The 25711-nt window shown below is 46.6% G+C and overlaps 1 protein-coding gene across 1 annotated transcript in view; it reads right to left on the bottom strand.

Annotated features, from left to right (window-relative positions):
* The window catches only part of LOC107384477 (phosphatidylinositol 4,5-bisphosphate 3-kinase catalytic subunit alpha isoform), a 49858-nt gene that overhangs the window by 8848 nt on the left and 15299 nt on the right, over positions 1–25711 (bottom strand). Inside the window, exons 9-19 of the mRNA XM_054736842.2 lie at positions 20722–20856; positions 20472–20596; positions 13578–13659; positions 13299–13463; positions 13110–13213; positions 12761–12932; positions 10285–10391; positions 3656–3777; positions 3385–3463; positions 3055–3225; positions 2854–2971 (exon numbers count right to left, since the gene is read on the bottom strand). Coding sequence (XP_054592817.1) covers positions 2854–2971; positions 3055–3225; positions 3385–3463; positions 3656–3777; positions 10285–10391; positions 12761–12932; positions 13110–13213; positions 13299–13463; positions 13578–13659; positions 20472–20596; positions 20722–20856 — 1380 coding nt within the window. The remainder of the gene's footprint in view (positions 1–2853; positions 2972–3054; positions 3226–3384; positions 3464–3655; positions 3778–10284; positions 10392–12760; positions 12933–13109; positions 13214–13298; positions 13464–13577; positions 13660–20471; positions 20597–20721; positions 20857–25711) is intronic.

Here is a 25711-nt window from a genome sequence, read left to right as displayed (position 1 = left end):
AGAAAAAATCTGCAAAGTCGTGAATCCGCAATAAACGAACCGCGAAGTAGCGAAGGATCACTGTAGTCTCTTAGTGTGTTGTGGTTTAAATCAGAGGTTTTGGGGGGACTGTTTTTGGAGTTGAGCTGAAATACTGATTGAATGGGTTACTTGATGACAACTATAATGCTGAAATTAGGCACACGCCAGCTCAGTGTTTGCTTCTGTTACTAATCCTACGAACACTCACTCAAATATTAGGCTAATTTTCAAACTACGATTGGGAGATGTCATGAAAATGGATGGGGGGAGGGGCTTCACTTCAACAGTGTTTCTTTAGGTTAGGGTTTGGAGTGGCCTTGGTCACTTTGGCAGGGGCGAAGCTTCGTCCCAAGGCGGGCAGCTCCAGCTTGACAAATTATCTGGCAGGTCTTATAGGAGAAGTACCTTTAAAGCATCTCTTCAGGGGGTCTGTTGGATAACTTTTCTAATCTCTACATGACTTAGATCACGCCTCCATTATTTATCTGTACACAAAGTATGCTGGTGTAACGGCATGAAGGTTCTCTGATTTGTGCCAAAGGTCACATTTGCCCAACTGGGTCAAGCTGGGGTCAAACAGTACTTTGAATCCACAGATTAAACCCAAGGAGCCACGAAGTCTAGCCAAGATAATAACATCATCTGCTGTTCCGTCCCAGAAGAAGGACACTTCAAGCCACGATGATAATAATTAAATAATAATTAATAAACTTATGATTTTGTTACTGTTTTAAATAATGATTAATACATGATCACTTGGTTCAGATATAAAGGTATTTTAATTACATGAAATGGATTATTATGCTTTGGGTATTATAATAATGATTAATTACAATGTTTATAAAGATGTGTTCAGCAAAGAAGACCTTCACTGTCAGCCAACAGAGTTCAGATAAACAATAACTGCATCACATGTTTTTTTGACGCATGACCAAGCTTTCTTCTGGAGAGAGTGGGAGGGGTTCTGAGAGTGTTTGGTAAAACTAACCATCACAGATTTCACGTCCAGTTCTTCAACCGACACCACAAGGAAAGGAGAGCGGCCGTCTCCTTGACCCTCTGCAAGCTGTTCCGTCACGCCGACGAGAATGGCTAAAGAACAAACGAACCATAAACCAGCTAACGCAAGACTCTCCCAGAGTCATTGATGTCTGAAGTTAATTTAAATACGAGAACGTGCATCTGCCAAACGCTTCGTACAGCCGTGAACCCAGGACATCTCTGGACCGGACCATCGGCACTTGCGTCTACCCTACCAGCCGAAGTGCCACCTTGGATGAAACCATCCTCCTGATGTCCGGATCCACAAAGGGGGCCCTATTTGGGTGAGGTAGAACACGATAGAATGCGTTTGATGCCGTTTTCTCTAAAAAATAACTCAGTTATCCGCAAAACATCATTTCATCCAGAACACCTTCCATTCCCTCTGAAAGAAACCTTCTCAGAACTGCATCCACGCATCCAAAACTCATCATTCTCATTTTTAGCTCCATCCAACACGGGTTTGCTTTTAAACAAGTAATATCGAAGCTGTTAAGGATTGTCATCAAAATAGCCATTTATGAATTGTCATTTTATGATTGTTGCTTCAAATTTTTCAGTTTAAATTTGTTAGTAAATAAATGTCTTCATTTTTAAACTTGCCTCATTATTGAAACGGAACACAGAAAAGGGTTGCATTTCCAGTTTATCGAATGAAAAGAGTGAGGGTAGGAGGGATCGGGAGATCGACAGGCGGATCGGTTCGGCGTCTGCAGTGATGCGGACGCTGAGCCGATCTGTCGTGGTGAAGAGGGAGCTGAGCCAGAAAGCCAGGCTCTCGATTTACCGGTCGATCTACGTCCCAATCCTCACCTATGGTCATGAGCTTTGGGTAATGACCGAAAGAACGAGATCGCGGATACAAGCGGCCGAAATGAGTCTCCTCCGTAGGGTGGCCGGGCTCAGCCTTAGAGATAGGGTGAGGAGCTCGGACATTCGGGAGGGACTCGGAGTAGAACCGCTGCTCCTCCGGATCGAAAGGAGTCAGTTGAGGTGGTTTGGGCATCTGGTCAGGATGCCTCCTGGACGCCTCCCTGGGGAGGTGTTTCGGGCATGTCCTGCCGGCAGGAGGCCCCCCGGTCGACCCAGGACACGTTGGAGAGGTTACATCTCCAATCTGGTCCGGGAACGCCTTGGGGTCCTGCCGGAGGAGCTGGTGGACAAGGCCGGGGAGAGGACGGTCTGGAGCTCCCTAATTGGGATGCTGCCCCCGCGACCCGGACCCGGATAAGCGGAGGAAGACGACGACGACGACGACGAATGAAAAGAATCTTACTGAATCTTCTGTTTAATAAATAAACTTTGATATTAATTTAAATCTTAAATTAATATTTCACACCACAACACTGGAGTGTTTGTTCTTACCCAATCAGACTAGATGCAGCAACACCCACGATTCTCACATCTCGTTCATTTAGGATATTTGTGACACACACGGATCTTGACACATTTCAATGTACTGATCCAATAGAGATGTATTGTGTCACCAAAAGGGGAGGGCCAAGAGCATTCGAGGCCCTTTTGACTGATGACCATGAGGGATGGTTTCAGGGGGTCACATTGACTTGTTTGTACCATTTTCTATGCCTTTTCTACATACACCAATTTAAAACCAACCTACTGAATAATGGTCATTTGTGGAAGTGTATCAGGAACCGAGTGTTACCAGACTTCCCCCCTGGAAGTGAAGAACCAGGAAATTAAGGTCCACTAGCTGGAGAGGATCCAGACAGCCTCAACAATAACAGTTTTAATGACTGTTGCTACTCAAAAATGAAAATCCACAGTTACCTGTCCATCGTCTTTGACCATGATGTTGCTGTTGTGTCTGTCTCCGATGCCCAGGATGAACGTGGCCACGCAGTAGCCAGCACATGAGCGCGTGAACAGATCTATGGCTTGGTCGTACCTATCAAACAACAACACTACAGCTCAGCTAAGGGGGCTCACGGCTGCTGGGCTCTGTAGGAATCCATGTTTGATGCCACTCACATCTCCCCCTTGTTCTTATCCTTGAGCCACTGGTGCAGAGCGTGGCTGTTGAACTGCAACGCCCCCTTCAGGCCACCTTTGCACTGGATCTGCATAATTGTGTGAGAGTTCCTCACCACCTCGATTAAACCAACACAGTCACCGATAGACAGACAACCATATGGCAGCATCCTGGAGGAGAGAGAAGAGAAACTGAAACAGGGCCGCGGTGATGGACATGGAAATAAAATAAGCTGACATAGAGCGCACAGCTGATCTGAATCTGAATAATCTGGTGTCTGCTAAAGTGGACCTGCACCCCCCGCTGTCGAGAGGAAGAGAAGAGCCTACCTGAGATCAAGGCCTTGGTTCTGCCAGATGTTTTCCATTATCCTAATGATCTGCAGCGTCAGCATGTCCTGCCTCAGATCTGCAAATGGAAGAAGGTGGATAACTGAAAATTAGCTGCTTGGCTGCTTTGATCAACCTCATGTTGATTTTGGGAGGGCAGAGCCGTCAAAGTCAGGCTGACCTCAGACTGAGAGGCAAAAACAAACTTCTGTGTGATTCAAATCACACCAATCTAAATTCTGCAAGAAAGATGCAGCTGCACAGAACTCACCATCTCCATTCTTGAAGATGATTTCATTATTCTGAAAAAGCAGCTCTGACATCATATCTGGGTTTTCCCAGTTCAGCCAGAGAGGTCTCTTTGCAGATGACATCATCCTGCATTCCTCCAGTCTGGGAAAAAAACATGGATGCGTTTACTTGGAGACGGCAGAATTTTAATTGGTTCCTGTGAGCTGGCTAACTGTAGGGTCCTGAAGCCCTGAAAGGCACTGGGAACATTTTTTAATTTTCATTCCTCTTCTCAGTATGACCATCTTTTTTTAAAGAAGCTTGTCAAGTAAAAACAAAAGCAAATATATAATATATTATATACTATATTAGGGATTTTCTAATCCTGAATCGGGCCAATTCTTTCATATTTTTCAGTGATCGGAGATCAATCTCCTAAAATAGACTACGAGCATGTTAGCATACGCTACCTACTGGGGAAAAACTCCTGTAGAGGGCTCCTTTTCCTGTGTGATAGTCTTGCACTGTTTAAGGTTGGGTTTTCCAAAAGAAGTCAACCAAACGGATGACAAATCAAGCGATGATTTACATTTCTCAAGATGTCTGGGACACTTAGCGAATTGTTTCACTCTCTTGTCGGTTAGCGCGAGTTTAAATCCTTCCAGGGAAACGTCAGAGTCTGCTATGAGCTTGTTCATCCACGTCTACGTAAAAAACATCAGGCTGTCAGTAGTCCTGCAGCAGCCGGGTCAGCGCTGAGAGCTCGTCCATTTTATTGGGGAGAGAGCGGATATCTAACATGTTCAAGAAGGGTAGATATGGTTTATATCTCCGTTCTCTCTCCGGAGATTAATTCTGGAGGCAGAACCGGGTTTCCGTGGAGACAGAGCCAGCATAAGCAGCGCTCACAGTCGATCCCTGCAGTAAACAATCAATTAATGCAAAAAACTGCAGGAAGTTTGCAGAGCCCTCCCAGAAAGTTCCACATCAGTAAATAAATGAGCAACGTCCTGCTCGGAAAAGATCAGAATCGGAAGCCTAAACTGCTGATCAGGGCATCCCTAATAAATTTTTTTTTTAGCTTTAAGACCTTGAACCGTCACCTTATCGTGGTGGAGGAGTTTGAGTGCCCTAATGATCCTAGGAGCTATGTTGTCTGGGGCACTTTGTGCCCCTGGTAGGGTCTCCCATGACAAATTGGTCTTAGGTGAAGGGCGAGACAAAGAACGGTTCAGAGGATCTTTCATGGATAAACTATCAAGGAGTCGGAGTACCCGGCCCGGAGGGTTACCGGGGTCCCACTCTGGAGCCAGGCCTGGGGTTGGGGCCTGTGAGTGAGCGCCTGGTGGCCGGGCTTTCGCCCATGGGGCCCGGCCGGGCCCAGCCCAAACCGGATACATGGGCTCATCCAACTGTGGACCCACCACCCGCAGGAGGAACATGAAGGGTCCGGTGCAGTGTGGATCGGGTGGCAGACCAAGGCGGGAGCCTTGGCAGTCAGATCCCCGGACAAGAAAACTGGTGTTGGGGACATGGAACGTCACCTCACTGGCGGGGAAGGAGCAGGAGCTAGTGGCAGAGGTTGAGCGGTACCGGCTAGATATAGTCGGACTCACCTCGACACATAGCATTGGCTCTGGAACCCAAGTCCTTGAGAGGGGTTGGACACTCTCCTTTACTGGAGTTGCTCCGGGTGAGAGGCGGAGGGCGGGGGTTGGCTTTTTGATAGCCCCGAGACTCTCTGCCTGTGTGTTGGAGTTTACCCCGGGGGACGAGAGGGTAGCTTCCCTGCGCCTTCGGGTCGGGGAACGGGTCCTGACTGTTGTTTGTGCTTATGGGCCAAATATCAGATCAGAGTACCCACCCTTTCTGGAGTCCCTGGGGCAAGTGCTAGATAGTGCTCCATCGGGGGACTCCATTATCCTGCTGGGGGACTTCAATGCTCACGTGGGCAATGACAGCATGACCTGGAGGGGTGTGATTGGGAGGAACGGCCTGCCTGATGTGAACTCGAGTGGTGTTTCGTTATTGGACTTCTGTGCAAGCTGCAGTTTGGCCATAACGAACCCCATGTTCGAACATAAGTATGTCCATCGGTACACTTGGTACCAGGGCAGCCGAAGTTGCAGGTCGATGATAGACTTTGTAGTTGTATCATCTGACCTGCGGCCGTATGTTTTGGACACCCGAGTGAAGAGAGGAGCGGAGCTGTCAACTGATCATCACCTGGTGGTGAGTTGGATCAGATGGCAGCGGAAGATGCTGCGTAGACCTGGCAGACCCAAATGCATAGTGAGGGTCTGCTGGGAAAGCCTGGCAGAAGAACCTGTCAAGACGGTCTTCAACTCCCACCTCCGGCAGAGCTTTGACCACGTCCTGAGAGCAGTGGGGGACATTGACTCCGAGTGGACCTTGTTCCACTCTGCGATTGTCGAGGCAGCTGTTGCTAGCTGTGGTCGCAAGGTGGCCGGTGCCAGTCGTGGAGAAAACCCCCGTACCTGCTGGTGGACACCAGAGGTTCGGAGAGCCGTTAGGCTGAAGAAGGAGGCCTACAGGGTGTGGCTGGTCTGTGGGTCTCCGGAGGCAGCAGACAGGTACCGGATAGCCAAGCGGGGTGCAGCAGTGGCAGTTGCCGAGGCAAAATCTCGGGCGTGGGAGGAGTTTGGTGAGGCCATGGAGAAAGACTATCGATCAGCTCCAAAGAGGTTCTGGCAAACTGTCCGGCGCCTCAGGAGAGGAAGGCAGCAACTCGCTCACAATGTTTACAGTGGGGATGGAGAGCTGCTGACGTCAACTGGGGCTATAGTCGGACGGTGGAAGGAATACTTTGAGGACCTCTTCAATGCCACCTACGCGCATTCCGAGGAGGAACCAGAGCCGGGAGACCTGGGAATGGACTGTCCAATCTCGGGGGCAGAAGTTGCTGAGGTAGTCAAACAACTATACAGCAGCGGAGCCCCGGGGGCGGATGAGAGTCGTCCTGGGTATCTCAAGGCTATGGACGTTGTAGGGCTGTCATGGTTGACACGTCTCTGCAACATTGCGTGGTCATCGGGGGCAGTTCCTGTTGAGTGGCAGACCGGGTTGGTGGTCCCCATCTTCAAGAAGGGTGACCTGAGGGTGTGTTCCAACTATAGAAGGATCACACTCCTCAGCCTCCCTGGAAAGGTCTACTCCAAAGTACTGGAGAGGAGGGTGTGATCGATAGTTGAATCTCAGATTGAGGAGGAGCAATGTGGTTTTCGTTCTGGCCGTGGAACTGTGGACCAGCTCTATACCCTTGCAAGGGTGATGGAGGGGGCATGGGAGTTTGCCCAACCAATCCACATGTGTTTTGTGGATTTGAAGAAGGCTTATGACTGTGTCCTCAGGGGCACCCTGTGGGGGACGCTCCAGGAGTATGGGGTGGGTGGCTTTCTGTTAAGGGCCATCCAGTCCCTTTACCAGAGGAGCGTGCAGGGTTTCCCTTACATAAGCGTAGCCGTGGCGGCCCGCCACGGCTGAAATCCCACCGCCACACCTACAAGATCCCAAGTTTATTTTTTGTTTGCGCTGTTTCCCGAAGAAGCAGCGGGAACTACTATGTTGTCGCTTGTGATCACAGCCGGCGGCAGCAAGGAGCAGGCAGGGCAGGGTGGAGTTACAGCATAAGTTACTGAGTTTAAAATTAGAAAGGTAGCAGTGGATATAATGCTTTTTGGTTTACATGTTTCAATGGCATTAAGATAAACGAGTGTTGACAATCTTGACAGGGTTTCCTCCAGTGCTTATTAGGCCAGGTTCTCCTCCCATCAGGCTAAGCATCACTTATTCATGTAAAATGTATTTATTTATTCATGTCTGACTTTAACCGCATCTAATACTGTATTACGGCGTGAGCGCAACAGCGACAACTTAAGATCGATGTTTGAGCAGCCTGAGAGGTCGGGTGTTTCTTCTGAACCCTTAAAACCTCCAGCAGGCTACGCTGCACTATTGGCGTGTTAGCGACGTGACATGTCTCAGAGAAAGCGTAAAAACACGTTGGACGCTTCTTCTGAAGCGGGAAAATAACAACTCTTCTTCGTAGCACTCAGCTTCAGCTCAAACTGTACGACTTCCTCGCAGGGCAGACCTCACGAGTCATGTGCTCACACTGTACGACCCAGTTCTCGGATGCGATCTGACTGCTCACACTGTACGTCTGGTAGCAACACGTCGGCCCTAAAAATTTGCTAAAAATAGCAGTTTTTACTCAACACGTCAGACTTTTTTGTCTTGTTTTGCCTGTTGTCCTTCGGGAGTGCTGCAGGAGGACACACAGGGATTTATGGGGGTTGGATGAGGAAAACGAAATAAAGAAAGTAAATCTGTGTTTTGTGATCAGTTTAATTTGACATGAACACGACAAACACGCTTTCTTGACAATCTTTGTGAGTAAAAAAAAACGTGTAGAAACAAAAACGAACAACGTGTGTTATTAGGGAAATAGCGGGGAGCGGTGTTGATGCAGGATTGCACATGCACCGTGAGCGGTTCTGATACTTTTTGGGTCGCAGCTGCTCGCAGCACCGCTTCAACAGTGCGATACCCTCACGAGGGACGAGCGAAATATTAAACACGCCAGAAGTTTGTGCGAGCTCACGAATGCTGATCGGTAGCTGGTCACATGGTGTTAATCACCTCTTGTAACCCCCTGTACACTACACGACGCTCGGCGCAAAACTCGCCCCGATGTCGTGGATTCTCGCACGACCGGAAAATCGGCTCAAAAAAGTCACACAGTGTAAGCCGGGTGTTAGAGCAGAGCAAGACGTCGCCTCGGCTCGTTCACGGCCGAGCCGGACTGAGCTCGATAACATTGACCCAGCCACTGGGTCGTTGGAGCTGCCCCGTGACTGCCTGATGGAAAACCAGCGGGTATCATCAGACTCGTAAAGTTTCTTGTTTTTGCTGGGGACCCCCTGTATTTTACCGCTCCCTCCTGCAGTCTTCCCCTATTAACATTTAAAATGATTCTGTAAATCTGTGTATCAATAGAAATAATATCTGTCTCTGCCAGCTGCAGTAAATGTAGTCTCCAAATAATAAATAAGAGGTGCATTCATCTGTGTATCTCCTTTGATCCGCATTAGTGATATTCTCAGCACCAGAACAATGAAGCAAAGAAACAGATTCCTGAGTTTGTTAGTAATTTTATTTATTAGGTGCATCTAACCTGTTCTATTTTTCTCTGAAATGAGACCAAATCAGTGGTTCTATGGGTTGTCTCCTCTCTGCACTAGAAAATTTTACTTTATTTAGAGACTTGTCATAATACCCCCCCCCCCAATACCCCCCACAGCTGGAAAAATTCCTAGGGGAAACACTGGCGTGAGTTTGGTCCGCATAGCCGGTAGTAAGTCGGACCTGTTCCCGGTGAGGGTTGGACTCCACCAGGGCTGCCCTTTGTCACCGATTCTGTTCATTACCTTTATGGACAGGATTTCTAGGCGCAGCCGTGGTGTGGAGTGTGTCGAGTTTGGTGGCAGGAGAATCTCGTCTCTGCTTTTTGCGGATGATGTGGTCCTCCTAGCTTCATCCAGCTCTGACCTTCAGCTCTTGCTGGGTAGGTTCGCGGCCGAGTGTGAAGCGGCTGGAATGAGGATCAGCACCTCCAAATCTGAGACCATGGTTCTCGACCGGAAAAGGGTGGCTTGCCAACTCCGGGTCGGGGGAGAGGTCCTACCTCAAGTGGAGGAGTTTAAGTATCTTAGGGTCTTGTTCACGAGTGAGGGTAGGAGGGATCGGGAGATCGACAGGCGGATTGGTTCGGCGTCTGCAGTGATGCGGACGCTGAGCCGATCTGTCATGGGGAAGAGGGAGCTGAGCCAGAAAGCCAGGCTCTCGATTTACCGGTCGATCTACGTCCCAATCCTCACCTATGGTCATGAGCTTTGGGTAATGACCGAAAGAACGAGATCGCGGATACAAGCGGCCGAAATGAGTTTCCTCCGTAGGGTGGCCGGGCTCAGCCTTAGAGATAGGGTGAGGAGCTCGGACATTCGGGAGGGACTCGGAGTAGAACCGCTGCTCCTCCGGATCGAAAGGAGTCAGTTGAGGTGGTTTGGGCATCTGGTCAGGATGCCTCCTGGACGCCTCCCTGGGGAGGTGTTTCGGGCATGTCCTGCCGGCAGGAGGCCCCCGGGTCGACCCAGGACACGTTGGAGAGGTTACATCTCCAATCTGGTCCGGGAACGCCTTGGGGTCCTGCAGGAGGAGCTGGTGGAGGTGGCCGGGGAGAGGACGGTCTGGAGCTCCCTAGTTGGGATGCTGCCCCCCGCGACCCGGACCCGGATAAGCGGAGGAAGACGACGACGACATTGACTAGCTTTAGGCCCAACTGTCAGGTCAGAACTAAACTGAACCATGCTGCCTGTTTATTCTCTTTAACTGTTATTTTAAAGAGTATAAAACAAATGAAATATCCCTTTAATGTGCAACATTTAATTTCTGGATTAAAATAATTATGTAGATATAAAATGAATTAAAATAAAATAAATAATTTAAATTTTTGGAGGAATTTTAATGATTTAATTAATATAAGAAGAGCATCTTAACCCTACACTTGTTGAGTGACATTTAAAGCCTCTGAGGGGAATAAAAACACTCCTGCAGAGGGCAGACTCTCGCTGAGGTGAGGGGAGTTACCGGAGGTTTCCCAGCGTATGTGCTGGATTCAGTGGGGAGGTAAAGCTTTGTAGTGCATCCATGTAATCAGGTCTTCTCATCTGCTCCACCAGAAACTTCATTTGAACCTTTAAAGAGAGAACAAGCCCATCAGTTCATCTGAAGCCCTCATGCTCAGGTCACATGCTGCAGGATCTACAAGTAGTGCCCCCTCACAGAAGCCTGTTCCCACCATCTGGTGGTCGTGTGAGAGAACCACAGCTTTGCCATCAACATGAAAAACAACTCTGTGACTTTAGGTAGAGTCTTCTGTGCCACCAAGTACTGAGGAGCTCTCTATTCAGTTGAATTCAGCGCGTAAATATTTTGAAGGTATTGTTGCTCCTTTAAGAACCAGGAAACCAAAACCCAGGAATGAGCCTTGGTTAACTGAAAACACTCGTGCCATCTGACCAGCGTGCAGAAAAGCAAAGCCAAAATGGGAAAAAAAGACAAGTTGCAGGTTTCAAATGAAATTCTGAGAGAAAGCTGGTTTTCATACCAAAGAGCTGGAAGCTTCCAGAATGAAGTATTTCTCTGACATGATTGTATTAAACTCTATGAATCCTCGTATTCTGTATAATACCTTGAATTCAGTTTTAAATAGTTTTGACTCTGTCCCCCTTACAGCTTCCGCTGATGTTTGTAATCATTTTCCTGGGTAAGGTGGCTAGCACCAGAGCCATGACCTCTCGACCTTCTCGTGACCCATCTGTTACGGCACCATGCCCAGCGGTGTTTGGATTCCTTTCAGGCTGTATCCCTTACTGACTTAGAAGAGCTGGTCTTCAGCTTAAAGCCAACTGGCTCTCCCTGCTTGGCTGCTAAAAGGTTTTTCCCACGGTGCCTCCTTCTACTCTCAGTATCATAAACAGCAGTTTGTCTCCAAGTGTAGGACTTAAATCTTTTAAATGTGCCGCTTTACCATCTTTGCTAAAGAAACCTGGCTAGACTCTGATTTTAGGCCTGTCTCCAAATGACCGTTCTAAAAAATAGGCTGCAGTACCCTAATTTGGCCACAGGAGGTCATTGTTAAATATTGCACCTTTAAGTTACTTAAAAATATTTCTTTGTTTTCTTAGTGATACTTTAATTACTTGGCTAATTTGTTCAGTAATCAATCTTTTTTAATTTAACCCTCCCACTGTCTTTATGGGTGACCCCGCGAAGAAGGTTGACCATTGAGCAGGATGGATGGTTTATCCCTAGGGTCCACGTGGCAGGGGTGAGGAGTGAGCACCACCTCACCCCTGCCACGTGGACCTCAAGGGATAAACCATCCATCCTGCTCAATGGTCAGCCTTCTTCGCGGGGTCACCCATAAAGACAGTGGGAGGGATAAACATAGTCACTCGCCACCAAGAAAACGAACACCTGCATGTCTTTAAATCATGGTAGTAAATATTGCCCAGAGTGAAAGTCATTCAACAGACGGATGCTATGAAACTATCATTTGAAGACCAACTTCAGTCCTTTTTCTGAACACATCTGAAGTGGGTTCTACTATAAATGGGGTTGGGGTTGATCTGAGCTGAGGAGGAGACTCCTGTTGTTTTGTTCATCTTCATCATAATAATGACAACATTAGATGACAACAGGTGCTCACATAGGTTTGTGCTGCTGAACATGTCTGAGCAGCTTGACCACGTTGTTGTGTGTCGGGGAGGAAACACAACCAGAGTTGTGCTGGTTTGAGCGTGTCGCTGCTCGCTGGAGTTATATCAGCTCCTTCTGGAAGTTAGCTGGAAAACTTTCTCTTTCAGTCGTGAACACGTTACTGAGCGGCTAGAATCTCCGTTTCTGGGCTTCAACATCGGCAAGCAGCTGAATAAACTGCGCTGAGTGAGAGGAGTGTTTAGATTGTCAGAGACAGCGGAGCTGTAGACACCGGCAGCAGGCGCTGGAAAAAACACAAAAGAGGGGGCGCTTCGGCTCCACGCTAATTCCGCAAAGCATCATGGGAGTTGAAGTCTTTACGGTAAAATCAGCCAGCGGGTCAGTTTTAATATATTTTTGATATTTATCTCGCGGGCAACATCTGTCCCACGGGCCTTGGGTCCGACACGTGTGGTCTACAGGCATAATGAGTGGATCCTTAATGCTAAAGGACTCAGCTGGCCTAGAATACCTAATATTTGTGCAGAACTGCATAAAAAGAGGAAACTGCTGTTGTTTTCTGTCTGACTGTCAATCAGAGACAAACCCATCTCTGTCTCCGAGCTCAGTCTGGTTTTTCTATTTTGATGACAGGCTCAAGTTGGGAGTGTGCTGAAGCGAGCTGTTAAACGTTACAAAAAGGAACGGAGACGAGACATATCCAGAAAGGTCATATCAGAGTTTTGTCGCCAGAAAACACAAAAAAGGACAAATATTGCAGCGTCTGTCTCCAGATTGGTCCAGATGTTGTTGAGATTAAACCGGACGCTTCAGAGGATCACATGAACAGCTGCTGGATTACCTTCTGCGCCTCATCTTTTTTCTCCTGTTTGAGGAGTTCAGTCAGATTTATGAGCTTCTCCATGGCTTCCACCTGTCTGCTCAGGTGCTTCAGGTACATGCCGCAGGCCCGGCAGTACGACTCCAGCAGCAAGCCGAACCGCTGGCTCACCGTCTTGTTGTGCATCTCTGATCTTCTCATACACACACAGAAAAAGCATTAAGAGGGTGTGTCCTGCACACACACGCACACACGCACACACACGCACACAGATGTTTTCTACACGTGCCTTACATTCAGCGTTAATTGGGTATTCACACAAACATTTAACCTTTCACAAACAAACAACCAGCTCTCTCAGTGAACTCACTTTAAATGCCAGAAGAAGAAATGTCCTATCCTCTGATTGGTTAATGCTTTTTTCAGCAGAAAGCGTGCAAGTGGATTATCGAGGTATTGCTCATACTTCAGAACCTGCACACAGAAGAGGTGGAACACAACTTCAGCACAGCACACCACAATCAGAGCTCCTGCTGGCCTCTCCCAGGCTGAAACGCACCTGAACCAGCTGAATGAGGTACTGGGAGAGTTTGTCATCAGTCAGGTATTTCTCAAGGCACTTCACAGCAAAGTCTCTGATCATTGGGTCGGGGAAGTTACAATCCAGCAACTCCATGGCTTGTTCGGGCTTAATCGCAGGCCAGTCTTTGAGAAGGCAATACATCTGGAATCAAAGAAGGAGAGATGAAGGTTGTCCAGCCTGCAGCTTACCTGCTCACCTCTGTGTGATGTCGGCTTTCAAAATAAAGGTGTGTCAAAAGCCTGAGGTAGATCTCACCTGTGCTACCTCATCTCTGGAGTTCCATTTCACAGCCAGGAGGATCTTAGGAAGAATCTCTGGTATGTTCACACAATGATACCTAGAAGAGGAGGAAGCAAATTAGCTTTACAAACATCCAGAACGGGAAGCTGTGCACACGTGGCATTTATAATCTCCTGATGTGGTTGACTGAACAATGTTTTTTCTGACTATAATCAGTTACTCTGTGTTTTTCCACTCAGGCTGAACATGAAAATAGTCTCCTACACCCATCTCCTGCATTAGCTCCTGATAGGAGATTGACTCACCCATCTTGGCTCGCTAGTTTAAGCTAACTGTTAGCATTAGCAACACCACCACAGGCAGAGGCTTCTCCAAGTTTGTGTTATTTGTGAAGATAAAACACCAGCGGGCCATTTTGTTCGGAATTTTGTGAAGCCAACACAGAAGTGACAAATAAACGCAGTTCCACCCTCATCCACTAGGGGCTGGCACCGGAAGTGAGCTCATTCTCGTTGACGTCTATGGAAAAAATGCCAAGTTCACATGTTTACAGCCTAATAAAAATAAACATTTTAGATTTAATAGATCTAGTTCACATTCATGACACCTCAGAGGGGGTGTCAGGTTTTATAACTGTTCCGTGAAGGTTTAAGTAAATACTTGAAAGTATGAATAATTAGATTTGATTGACAGGTAGCATGAGTGTCAGAGCTAGCGCCAGCGGCTAGCTCTGGTAAAGGGCCTCAGCCTGGTGGTGTTTCTCAATGCCAAGGAACATTGCCTTGATGTCTTGGCTCCGCCCCTGTTGCCTAGGAGATACGTCATGGGGAGCCGCCAAGACGTGTTCCAATGTTCATGTTCTACCGAGGCGTATGTTCTCTGTGTGTTAGCCATTTAGCTAGCTGAGCGAGGACACACGGGAGGTGTCTTGCAGCCTAGCCTTGGTCAAAAATTACCCACAATACACCGCAGTATTTTCAAAAGGACAGCGGATCAGAAGCCGGCAGCTACTTCGGGGGCAAATTTCAAATTTAAAAGTAAGTCGGCTCATTTCAAATGGTTTTTTTTAGATCCAAAGAAGTTATCTATGGTTGGTTAGCTGCTTAGTAGTTGCAGCTTCAGTGGCTAGCGGGTAGTATTTTTAATTTAATAAACATATGCACAATTTTTGTTGTATAATTATATTGAAACTAACACGTATAAAATATAACGTTATCTCCCGTGTCACGTGACGTTACGCGACCGCCGTGGAAGCCGCGGCCACGTGATGCAAGTCTGTTCCATTTAACCATTTTCTTTGACCAAGGAAGGACAGTGTCCTCGTAAGCAAGGAGCCCGGCCTCGCAAGGCCAGGTGCCTTGACATTGAGAAACACCCAGGGACTCACGTTAACAGACGTTCGGTCATTTCGACTCTGAAGTAGTTTTATCTAGGGATGTGCCAGTTTTCTTTGCCCGTAAGTCCGAGTCACTTAAATTTGAAAATTTGCCAATACAGAGTCCTGATACAATACTTCCAGTACATAAAAAAGAATAAACAGATCCAGGATGCTCCTTATTTTTCAGTTAGTTAAATTTACTTTAACATTTAACAACTCTGTTAACAAACAGAGCACTTATGAGAAGTCGCTTATACAATCTCATATCTTCACTTTTAGACTTTATTGCAACAGCAACTATTAAAAAAGTTGTATATAATGACAAATACCACCTTAACTCAAAATGCCTGGTAGGTATGTTAATTTTGCCTTGGCCCCCAAAATGCCTTGATACGGCCCTGGGCGAGGGACTGACTTTTGAAGGTGATCTGAATTGTATAAATTATATAACTATCACATGCTTATAAATTATTGCTTTATAGAGGCTAAATGTGTAGTGGGAAGCTTGTGATTGGTCAGGATGCTGCTTCCTGTAAATTCGTCAACAGCACAGTCTTTGGTGCCTTTAAAAGTAAATAGACGGAGCCGACTGAAGAGTGCATCGCATAAAAAGTCTGAAAATATGAACGTTTATTCACCCGTGACTGAAGGTGTACAAAGATATCCAGCAAGCTTTTTGTTCGTGGGCGAAAAAGACGAGTAACGTGAGTTTAGAGGTGCTGATTGGATGAAGGGGTGGAGGGGAATGAGGGACACATTTTTCTTTGTTAATGTAAACACAATAGTAGATACTCCACCGTGGACCAGATACATGACTGTAACAGTGGTAGGACACCTCAGAAAAGCACTGGTGATCTGAGCTTCAGCTCTAACAGAGAGGCTCGTGGAGCGCTGTGGCGCTCCAGTATGCCATCTCAGCTGATTTTGTTCAAAAAGCAAACCTTATTGCCCGTGTTTACTTTCATTTTAAATACATTTGCCAGCCGGAGTTCAGCAGTAAGGGGCTCGATGCACGGGAGGCGACAAACAACCGCGATCAGCGAAATTCGTCACTGTCACTTTTATTACCTGACACACAGGAGGCGACCCGCGGCAGCGACAAAGCCGTCTACGCGTTCTGTTCCATGGCAAAATTGAATCTTCCGTTGTTTTGCTTGGCTGTGTCAGGTTGGAGGGAATTAAGGTTATTTAAGCGGTTCAGAGTTAATAAAGCGGTAGATATGATGTTTCACAAGGTGCTGCTAGAGTTATGTGAAATCTTACTTCTGATTTTACTATAAAACATAATAATAATCAACTTCTCCTCCATGTTTGCTTGGAGATGTACGGAGCATCCTGCCCGCTCATTGGTCAGTGAATGAAACCTCCGATGATTGGTCCTCGTCCGAGCGACAGCGATGAAAAGTGGAAAATATTTAAACTTTCTGGGATCGCATCGCTGCACGACATGTGCCCGAGCGCAAAATTTCACATGCAGGTTTTTCGTGTTTTGCTTACTAGGAGGGAGACCCGCGATTAATGCTTTATCGCGCATGTCTCATTGAAAATGAATTGAGTACAGGCGATGTCGCCTCCCGTGTGTCGAGCCCATAACTCCCCACGTCATCATGACATCTGCCTGCTGCGCCAGGGCGCATGCGACAGACCATTACCGCAATATTACTACCAAGCGAGGCGGAACAAATGCCGCAAAATTTGCGCAACGCCATGCCGGCATGGCGCGTTTATGAGCATACCATTGCGGTAATATTACGCCGATTTGCCGGCATGGTGTGCCATGGAATGCCACCTCTCTGGTGGGGAAGGAGCCTGAGTTGGTGTGTGAGGTTGAGAGGTTCCAGCTAGATATAGTCGGACTCACTTCAAGGCATCGCTCTGGCTCTGGAACCAGTTTCCTTGAGAGGGGTTGGACTTTCTACCACTCTGGAGTTGCTCCCACTGAGAGGCGCCGAGCAGGGGTGGGCATACTAGTTGCCCCCCATCTTGGTGCCTGTATGTTGGGGTTTACCCCAGTGAATGAGAGGGTAGCCTCCCTCCGCCTACGTGTGGGGGGACGGGTTCTGACTGTGGTTTGTGCTTATGAACCAAACTACAGTTCAGACTACCCACCCTTTTTGGAGACCTTGGAGGGGGTGCTGGAAAGCTCTCGTTCCGGTGACTCCCTCGTTCTGCTGGGGGACTTTAACGCTCACGTGGACAACGACAGTGAGACCTGGAGAGGTGTGGTTGGGAGGAACGGCCCCCCAGATCTGAAATCGAGTGGTGTTTTGTTATTGGACTTCTGTGCCAGTCATGGATTGTCCATAATGAACACCATGTTCAGACATAAAGGTGTCCATATGTGCTCTTGGCACCAGGATACCTTCGGCCGCAGCTCGATGATCGACTTTGTTGTTGTTTCGTCTGACCTGCGGCCGCATGTCTTGGACACTCGGGTGAAGAGAGGGGCGGAGCTGTCAACTGACCACTACCTTGGTGGTGAGTTGGCTCAGATGGTGGGGGAGGATGCTGGTCAGACCAGGCAGGCCCAAACGTATCGTGAGGGTCTGCTGGGAATGTCTGGTAGTCTCCTGTCAGAAGGAGCTTCAATTCCCACCTCCGACAGAACTTCCAAAATGTTCCGGGGGAGGCGGGGGACATTGAGTCTGAATGGACCCTGTTCCGTGCCTCCATTGTTGAGGCGGCTGACTGGAGCTGTGTTCGCAGGATCGTCGCTGCCTTTCCTGGTGGCAACCCCCGAACCCGCTGGTGGGCACCGGCGTTAGGAATGCTGTCAAGCTGAAGAAAGAGTCCTATCAGGTCTTTTTGGCCTGTGGGACTCCAGAGGCAGCTGACGGGTACCGGCAGTCCAAGCGGAACGCGGCTCGGGTGGTCGCCAAGGCAAAAACCCGGGCATGGGAGGAGTTTGGTGAGACCATGGAGCAAGACTTCCGTACAGCTTTGAGGAGATTCTGGTCCACCACGCAGTGCGCTACCAACACTATCTATAGTGGGGACGGTGTGCTGCTGACCTCTACTCAGGACGCTGTGGATCGGTGGGCAGAATTCTTCGAAGACCTCCTCAATCCTTCAATCCTACCAACACGTCTTCCAGTGAGGAAGCAGAGTCTGGGGACTTTGAGTTGGCCTCTCAGATCTCTGGTGCTGAGGTCACTGAGGTGGTTATCAGCTTGAATCAGTCGGCCCATTCTCTTCTGACCTCTAGCATCAACAAGGCATTTTCGCCCACAGGACTGCCGCATACTGGATGTTTTTCCCTTTTCACACCATTCTTTGTAAACACTAGAAATGGTTGTGGGTGAAAATCCCAGTAACTGAGCAGACTGGCCCGTCTGGCACCAACAACCACACCACGCTCAAAATTGCTTAAATCTCCTTTCTTTCCCATTCTGACGTTCAGTTTGGAGTTCAGGAGATTGTCTTGACCAGGACCACACCCTCAGATGCACTGAAGAAAATGCCTCGTGATTGGTTGATTAGATAATGCCATTAAGGAGAAGTTGAACAGGTGTTCCTAATAATCCTTTAGGTGAGTGAATTGGGACAGTATGATGGAGCTAAGATCTATAGTCAGCTGAGAGCTCCCGACGGAAGCGCTACGAGAACAGAAACTATTCAACACAAGTAAACAAGCTGTACCGATTTTGGTTCTGAAGACAAAAAACATTCTCCCAGGTTTCCAGATCAGCTCGCGGGTCTTCTGAGTCAAACAATCTCAAACATGCCTGCACCTCTGCTATTGGGGTCAGAGTTTGGTTAACAACTCCTGTAATCTAATATCCACTCTCGCTGCCGTGTCCCAGAGAAAAAAACGAATCTGACGGACTAGCAGAGGCTTCAGAAGCTGACTGATGACACATTGTCCTCCGCTATAATGCTAATGCAAAAACACCGCAGGTGCGCTACTGTTTACACTAGCCGTTTGTAGCGCGTTCCCAGCATGACGTCGTCAGCTGGTTTGGGCTCACATCACAAGCTATCTTCTGTTTTTGCCACGCTTTTTAAAACATTTAAGATCATCTTAAAAGTCCAGCCGTGAAAATCCCAAAATCTTTTTCAGCTGAGGTTTTAATATTGAAATTATTGAAATGAATTTTGCCTCTGGCTATTTACTTTCAAACCTGAAGCTTGTTAGACCTTCTGAGTTATGAATGTGTGTGTATTAGACCTTCTGAGTCATGAATGTGTGTGTATTAGACCTTCTGAGTTATGAATGTGTGTGTATTAGACCTTCTGAGTCATGAATGTGTGTGTATTAGACCTTCTGAGTCATGAATGTGTGTGTATTAGACCTTCTGAGTCATGAATGTGTGTGTATTAGACCTTCTGAGTTATGAATGTGTGTGTATTAGACCTTCTGAGTTATGAATGTGTGTGTATTAGACCTTCTGAGTCATGAATGTGTGTGTATTAGACCTTCTGAGTTATGAATGTGTGTGTATTAGACCTTCTGAGTCATGAATGTGTGTGTATTAGACCTTCTGAGTCATGAATGTGTGTGTATTAGACCTTCTGAGTTATGAATGTGTGTGTATTAGACCTTCTGAGTCATGAATGTGTGTGTATTAGACCTTCTGAGTTATGAATGTGTGTGTATTAGACCTTCTGAGTCATGAATGTGTGTGTATTAGACCTTCTGAGTTATGAATGTGTGTGTATTAGACCTTCTGAGTCATGAATGTGTGTGTATTAGACCTTCTGAGTTATGAATGTGTGTGTATTAGACCTTCTGAGTCATGAATGTGTGTGTATTAGACCTTCTGAGTCATGAATGTGTGTGTATTAGACCTTCTGAGTTATGAATGTGTGTGTATTAGACCTTCTGAGTTATGAATGTGTGTGTATTAGACCTTCTGAGTCATGAATGTGTGTGTATTAGACCTTCTGAGTTATGAATGTGTGTGTATTAGACCTTCTGAGTCATGAATGTGTGTGTATTAGACCTTCTGAGTTATGAATGTGTGTGTATTAGACCTTCTGAGTTATGAATGTGTGTGTATTAGACCTTCTGAGTTATGAATGTGTGTGTATTAGACCTTCTGAGTTATGAATGTGTGTGTATTAGACCTTCTGAGTTATGAATGTGTGTGTATTAGACCTTCTGAGTTATGAATGTGTGTGTATTAGACCTTCTGAGTCATGAATGTGTGTGTATTAGACCTTCTGAGTTATGAATGTGTGTGTATTAGACCTTCTGAGTCATGAATGTGTGTGTATTAGACCTTCTGAGTTATGAATGTGTGTGTATTAGACCTTCTGAGTCATGAATGTGTGTGTATTAGACCTTCTGAGTCATGAATGTGTGTGTATTAGACCTTCTGAGTTATGAATGTGTGTGTATTAGACCTTCTGAGTCATGAATGTGTGTGTATTAGACCTTCTGAGTTATGAATGTGTGTGTATTAGACCTTCTGAGTCATGAATGTGTGTGTATTAGACCTTCTGAGTTATGAATGTGTGTGTATTAGACCTTCTGAGTTATGAATGTGTGTGTACTGTAGGGTGAAGACCACGCTGCTCTGAGAAATCACCTGTGCCTCCACAGAAAGTCTTTTTCCTGCTCAGTGATCTCAGACAGCGGATCTCTGTTACACACTTGTCGTAGCTGCTCGTTGTCGCTGTCAGTCAAAGGGTTGTCACGAGCAACCCTGTTACTCTGGGAAATTAACACACACAGACACACAGACACACTTCAACAAAAAGTGGCATTTATAAAGTTCAAGGTGTGTGAATGAAACAATGATGTGAGGTTTGTGGAAACCAAAGTGATCGTGTTCTTACCAAACCAGTGTGGCTGTAGTTGAAGCCGTGCTCCCTGGAGAAATTCCAGTTTGCGTGTTCCTCCACCTGGCTCATGACGGGAAACTTTACCGGAGAGCCGAAGTGGTCGAACTCCAGCTCCAGGCATGGAGTTTCCTGTGTAGCAGCGGGGGGGGGGGGGGGGGGGGGGGGGGTTACTCAGGGTGTTTACAGTAAACACAAATGTGCTTGTGTCAACCAACTGGTTGCAAAAGGAGATAAGAGGATTGGCCACTTAAAAGAAGGCGGCTTAGCCCCCACCCTCGACCTCAGCTCTGGTCAATCCACTCATCAGTATCAGGACATAATCAGTGCGTTTACATGCAGCCAGTAACCCTTTTAAAACCCGAATATTCACAATAACCCGGTTCCGCAGGTCCGTGTAAACACCTCCAAAAACCCGGATATGCTCATAACCGGGTTTTTAAAAACCTGGTTACTACACCTGGGGTAACCCTTTTCTAACCCGAATGTTTGGTCGCGTAAACGCATACCGGGATATCCCCATCAAAGCGTGTGTTCTGCGCATGCTCTGTTCACAAGGAATCTTGGTCTTTTGAGTAGCGAGACGTCTTGTATGCGCCAGAACTCCGGAAGTAAACAACAAGTTGGGAGCAACATGGCGAGTCGCGGCACAGCACCTCACTTTTGGAGTGACGAGGAAACTAAAGCGCAAACAAACGCGGTCGCTATCTCTTCCCAACTGGGAAACATGTTGTTGTTTTCACGGATACCGGATCAAGAAGAACCGGAAATTATGCATATTGCGTCTGGACGTAGTCCACACGTCCTGACGCTACCCCAACGACCGCATTTACATCGGGTTATGCAAGTTAGAGGTAACTCTTTCTATTTATGCTTGTAAACGGGTTATTCTGATCAACTCAGAAACCCGAATCCCGACCTTAACCCGATCATAACCCGGATACTGGCTGCATGTAAACGTAGTCTATGTGAGTAGCGCTGGTTAATAAGACCATTACCAGTGTAGGTCATCTTACATTCAAACAGCAACTAGTTAAGAGTTCAACATTTCTTTTTACAAAAAATAACTGAGTTAGTAACTTAGTTGCCAAATTGTAAAAGTAATTAGTTACCTAGCAAAGTAACTAATGTTGTTTTTGCATTCTATAATGTCCATAACATCAAGGACCCTTTTAACTGAATGATTCCTACTATCTAGAAAGAACATGTCAGATACCCGGAATGTTAACTTCTACTAGGAACAACAGACTTAAAGATGTTTGAAACACACATCCGGTCTGCCTAATAAATGTTAAAAAGTTCACCGTAGGTTTCTAAGGGTTCTGAGATATCTCTAACTTCATTCCCACTCGTGCGGTTGTTTTCAGGAATATCCATAATTGTCATTTCTGCTAGTAACAACATAGCTGTTGATGTCTTCATTTGCAATTTTGACTAATAGACAACACAATTAGTGCAAGGATAAATTAAATTATTACTATATAGAAATATGAATTACAGAGAGGTCCAATTATGGACTAAACGTTAAAACGGCTCGTCATCGTTTAGTATTCTATAGACCAGGAGCATTCAATTCCGGTCTTGGAGGGCCGGTATCGGCACGTTTTAGTTTCTGTTTCAACACACCTGATTACAATCAGCAGTTAATAAACAGGCTTCTGCAAAGCCTTAAGAGCTAGCCTGGCAAGCAGGACAAAGTAAATAAAGCAGTCTGTTGCCAAAGAGGGCAAAAAATACATCCTTTTTCTAAATAAAGGACTTAAACACATCTGTCTGTTCCTGATTCTAATAAAGCTCAAGTCCAAATAGTCCAAATAGTCCAAAATTCACACGAGCTGTCTCCATCTTGTTCCAGTCTGTCGCATCATCCTGCCCACCACACGAACAGAGGGCCCTGACTGGCCCACAGAAGCTGTTTTTTGCAGAAGCACTACTCCGTGCAACTCGGACCGATGCAGCTCAGAAACGACCACAGCTCCCAAGGGCACGGTTCGGTATTTTCCCTCTACTGTCTCCATTGTCTTTGGTCCCTGCTCTGTTGTGGTACCTGGATAAGCTGAGTCGGGCCGGCATAGTCATTCTGGCCGCTGATTGGCTGGGGGCGGAGTCACTAGTTGCTCAGAAGTTTTTTGTTTTGTGCTTCACTGCCTGCAGCCATTTCCTGGTTCATAGTCCGACAAAACGCCATAAAACTGAGCTAAGTGTCCAGCAACACCACCATTTTTCTACTGAGTTGTGTTTCGGTGCAGAACACAAGTTACCTTACACTGTTTACTGATCACCTCAGATGAGCTGACTCGAAGCACGCTGAACAGCTGTTTCAGGCTGAGTAGTGTTCCTGGGAAAAAGGCTAAAGAGAATAGAAGGCTGTGATTGGCCAGCCAGAATGCTGCTAGAGGCCGCAGAAGTTCCAATGGAGCATTCCTAGACCAAACTTTGCAAAGCAAGAATTTGGTCTAGTTTACTAAGCTACTGATGAGCTGCTGCACAGATGACCCTACCACTGAATCAAGTGTGTTGGAGCAGAGAAACAACTAAAACACGCTGGATACCGGACCTCCAGGACCGGAATTGAATACCCTTGCTATAAACTTTTTCTCAATTTTTATTTAGGCCCTGGACCGTTGAGGTTCCTGACATGGCTGAGTCGAGCCAGCATCGTGACTCTGGCCACTGATTGGCTAGGAGGCAGAATCACTGGTTGCACCGGAGTTTTCTGGCTGCTGCCTGCAGCCATTTCCTGGTTCAGAGTCTGACAGAAAATCATAAAACTGAGCAGAATGTCCAACAACATCACCATTTTGGTGCGGAGTTGTGTTTCTGTGGATCACACAGATCCCTTCACACTGTTTACTAATCACCTCACCTATTTTTGTCACAAATAAAGATTGGGGGGCCAATTCTAAGTTTCCTTCCTCTCTGAAGAGTAGCAACACGGGGGTTAAAAAGTAACTCTCAAATCAGCTGAAAACAAAGACGGTTCACATCATGGTTTAGGGGAAGGAGACAGAACGCTGTCTCAAGAGATTTCAACTGTCTGTTTCCACAGTTAGGAATAGGGATGAGCGAGTACACCACTATCTGTATCTGTATCTGTTCAACCAACTACATTATCTGTATCTGTACTCGGAATGGGCGTGGCATAACCCGGAAGTGGGCGTGGTTTGCATCAATGTATTATTTTAAGTCTGAAATTGATATGGAATGATCAGAAGTTGCTATGTGTATTGTTTATTTGAAAACTATTTACAGAGCAGCCTCAGAATTGAGATTAAATGTTTTTCATCCCAATTGTAAAGGAACTTTTTCAGAACAAGTTTTTCAATAAAATCAGAACATTAATATTTGAGTGCATGAATTAATACATCTGAACTCATGCAGTAGGAACTAGGAAATATGAAATGCTACAACCAGACACAATTTTATATATATTTTTATTTTAATTTGATTAAACTGATTTTTTTCTTAACGTTCTTGGCATTTTCCCACACAAAGTTAAACAAAACAATGTTGATTAGTGTGTGTGTGTGTGTGTGTGTGTGTGTGTGAGTGAGTGAGTGAGTGAGTGAGTGAGTGAGTGAGTGAGTGAGTGAGTGAGTGAGTGAGTGAGTGAGAGAGAGAGAGAGAGAGAGAGAGAGAGAGAGAGAGAGAGAGAGAGAGAGAGAGAGAGAGAGAGAGAGAGAGAGAGAGAGAGAGGGGGAGAGAGAGAGAGGGGGGGGGAGAGAGAGAGAGAGAGGGGGAGAGAGAGGGAGTACAAAAAAATAAAAAACCCGACCGTAGCGGAGGTAGTGACAACAGCACGTCAGCTCTGTCTTGTCAAATGCATCATGTCAGTTACAAAAAAAAGTAACTTTAAATATTCAACCGAAAAAGAGGCGAGCTGAAGAAAACCTAGGGAAAACTGAAGAAACGTGAGCAACCGTGAAGCAATCACAGCGAGATCCGTTACTTTCTGTGTGTGTGTGCGTGAATGAACAGGACGGACTGCGCTCCTGGCCGGCTGCAGTTTTGTGTGTAGGGAGGGGCGGGCGCTCTATGTGACTGGCCAATCACAGAGCGTGAAGACAGTCAGTTACCCAATGAGGATTTTCCTTCAGCACGATTACAGATATTGACTCATTTTACTCGTTTCATGCTCATATTCGTCAAAAATGCTTTATCCGTACCGGATACTCGTCTGAAACGAGTATCCGGCTCATCCCTAGTTAGGAACATATTGAGGAAATGGAAGAACACAAACACAGTTTATGTTGAGGCTAAAAGCGGCAGACCAAGAAAAGCCTCGGATAAAGAGAAGCTACGGCAGACCAGTCAGAGTCAACTCACAGACCAGCACCAAAGACCTACAACATCATCTCGCTGCTGCTGTGGCCTCAGAACTCTGGAATTCTCTACCTCCGATCAGTGGACTCAGTGGTCTCCTTTAAAAAGCAGCTGAAAACTCACCTGTTCAGGCTGTCTATTGTTGTCACGGGCGGCGCCAGGCTGTAGCTAGGGTTTGCTAAAGCAACCACAAGACTAGGCCAAGCAACGGCTTAGCAACCCTGACTCTTGAACACGCGCCCCTTCGTTCGTGCTGATGGATGCTGGAGGATACGGGTGACAAGATTTGTGCAGGATTTCTGCGTTTTCATTACTTTTCACTCAAATTGAAACTTTTTCTGAACGGTCGTGTCGCATTAAATCCGTCTCCTACGTCACTGAGTCAGCGGAGGTGAGCGTCGTGTGTGGATGTTCCTGAGGAGAAGCGCTGGCAGAAGGGTTCAGGAGTCTGTCTGCAGATCCTGTTTTACGTTGAGGAATTACAAACACAGGTGAGTGTGAGAATGGCAGATGCTGCTGGACCAAAGCGTTTCACCGGTTTCCATCTCCGCGAGAGCTGGGAATTCTCCGCGAATGAATTAATATGGGAACATCTTTGGTGAATAATAATTCAAGAAGACGGTGGGAACGGGGAGTGAAATAGATCAGAGCTTTTGAAGCAGTT

This window comes from Nothobranchius furzeri, chromosome 11, assembly GCF_043380555.1.
Source record: "Nothobranchius furzeri strain GRZ-AD chromosome 11, NfurGRZ-RIMD1, whole genome shotgun sequence".
Lineage (NCBI taxonomy): Eukaryota > Metazoa > Chordata > Actinopteri > Cyprinodontiformes > Nothobranchiidae > Nothobranchius > Nothobranchius furzeri.
This window is presented reverse-complemented; position numbering and strand designations above follow the sequence as displayed.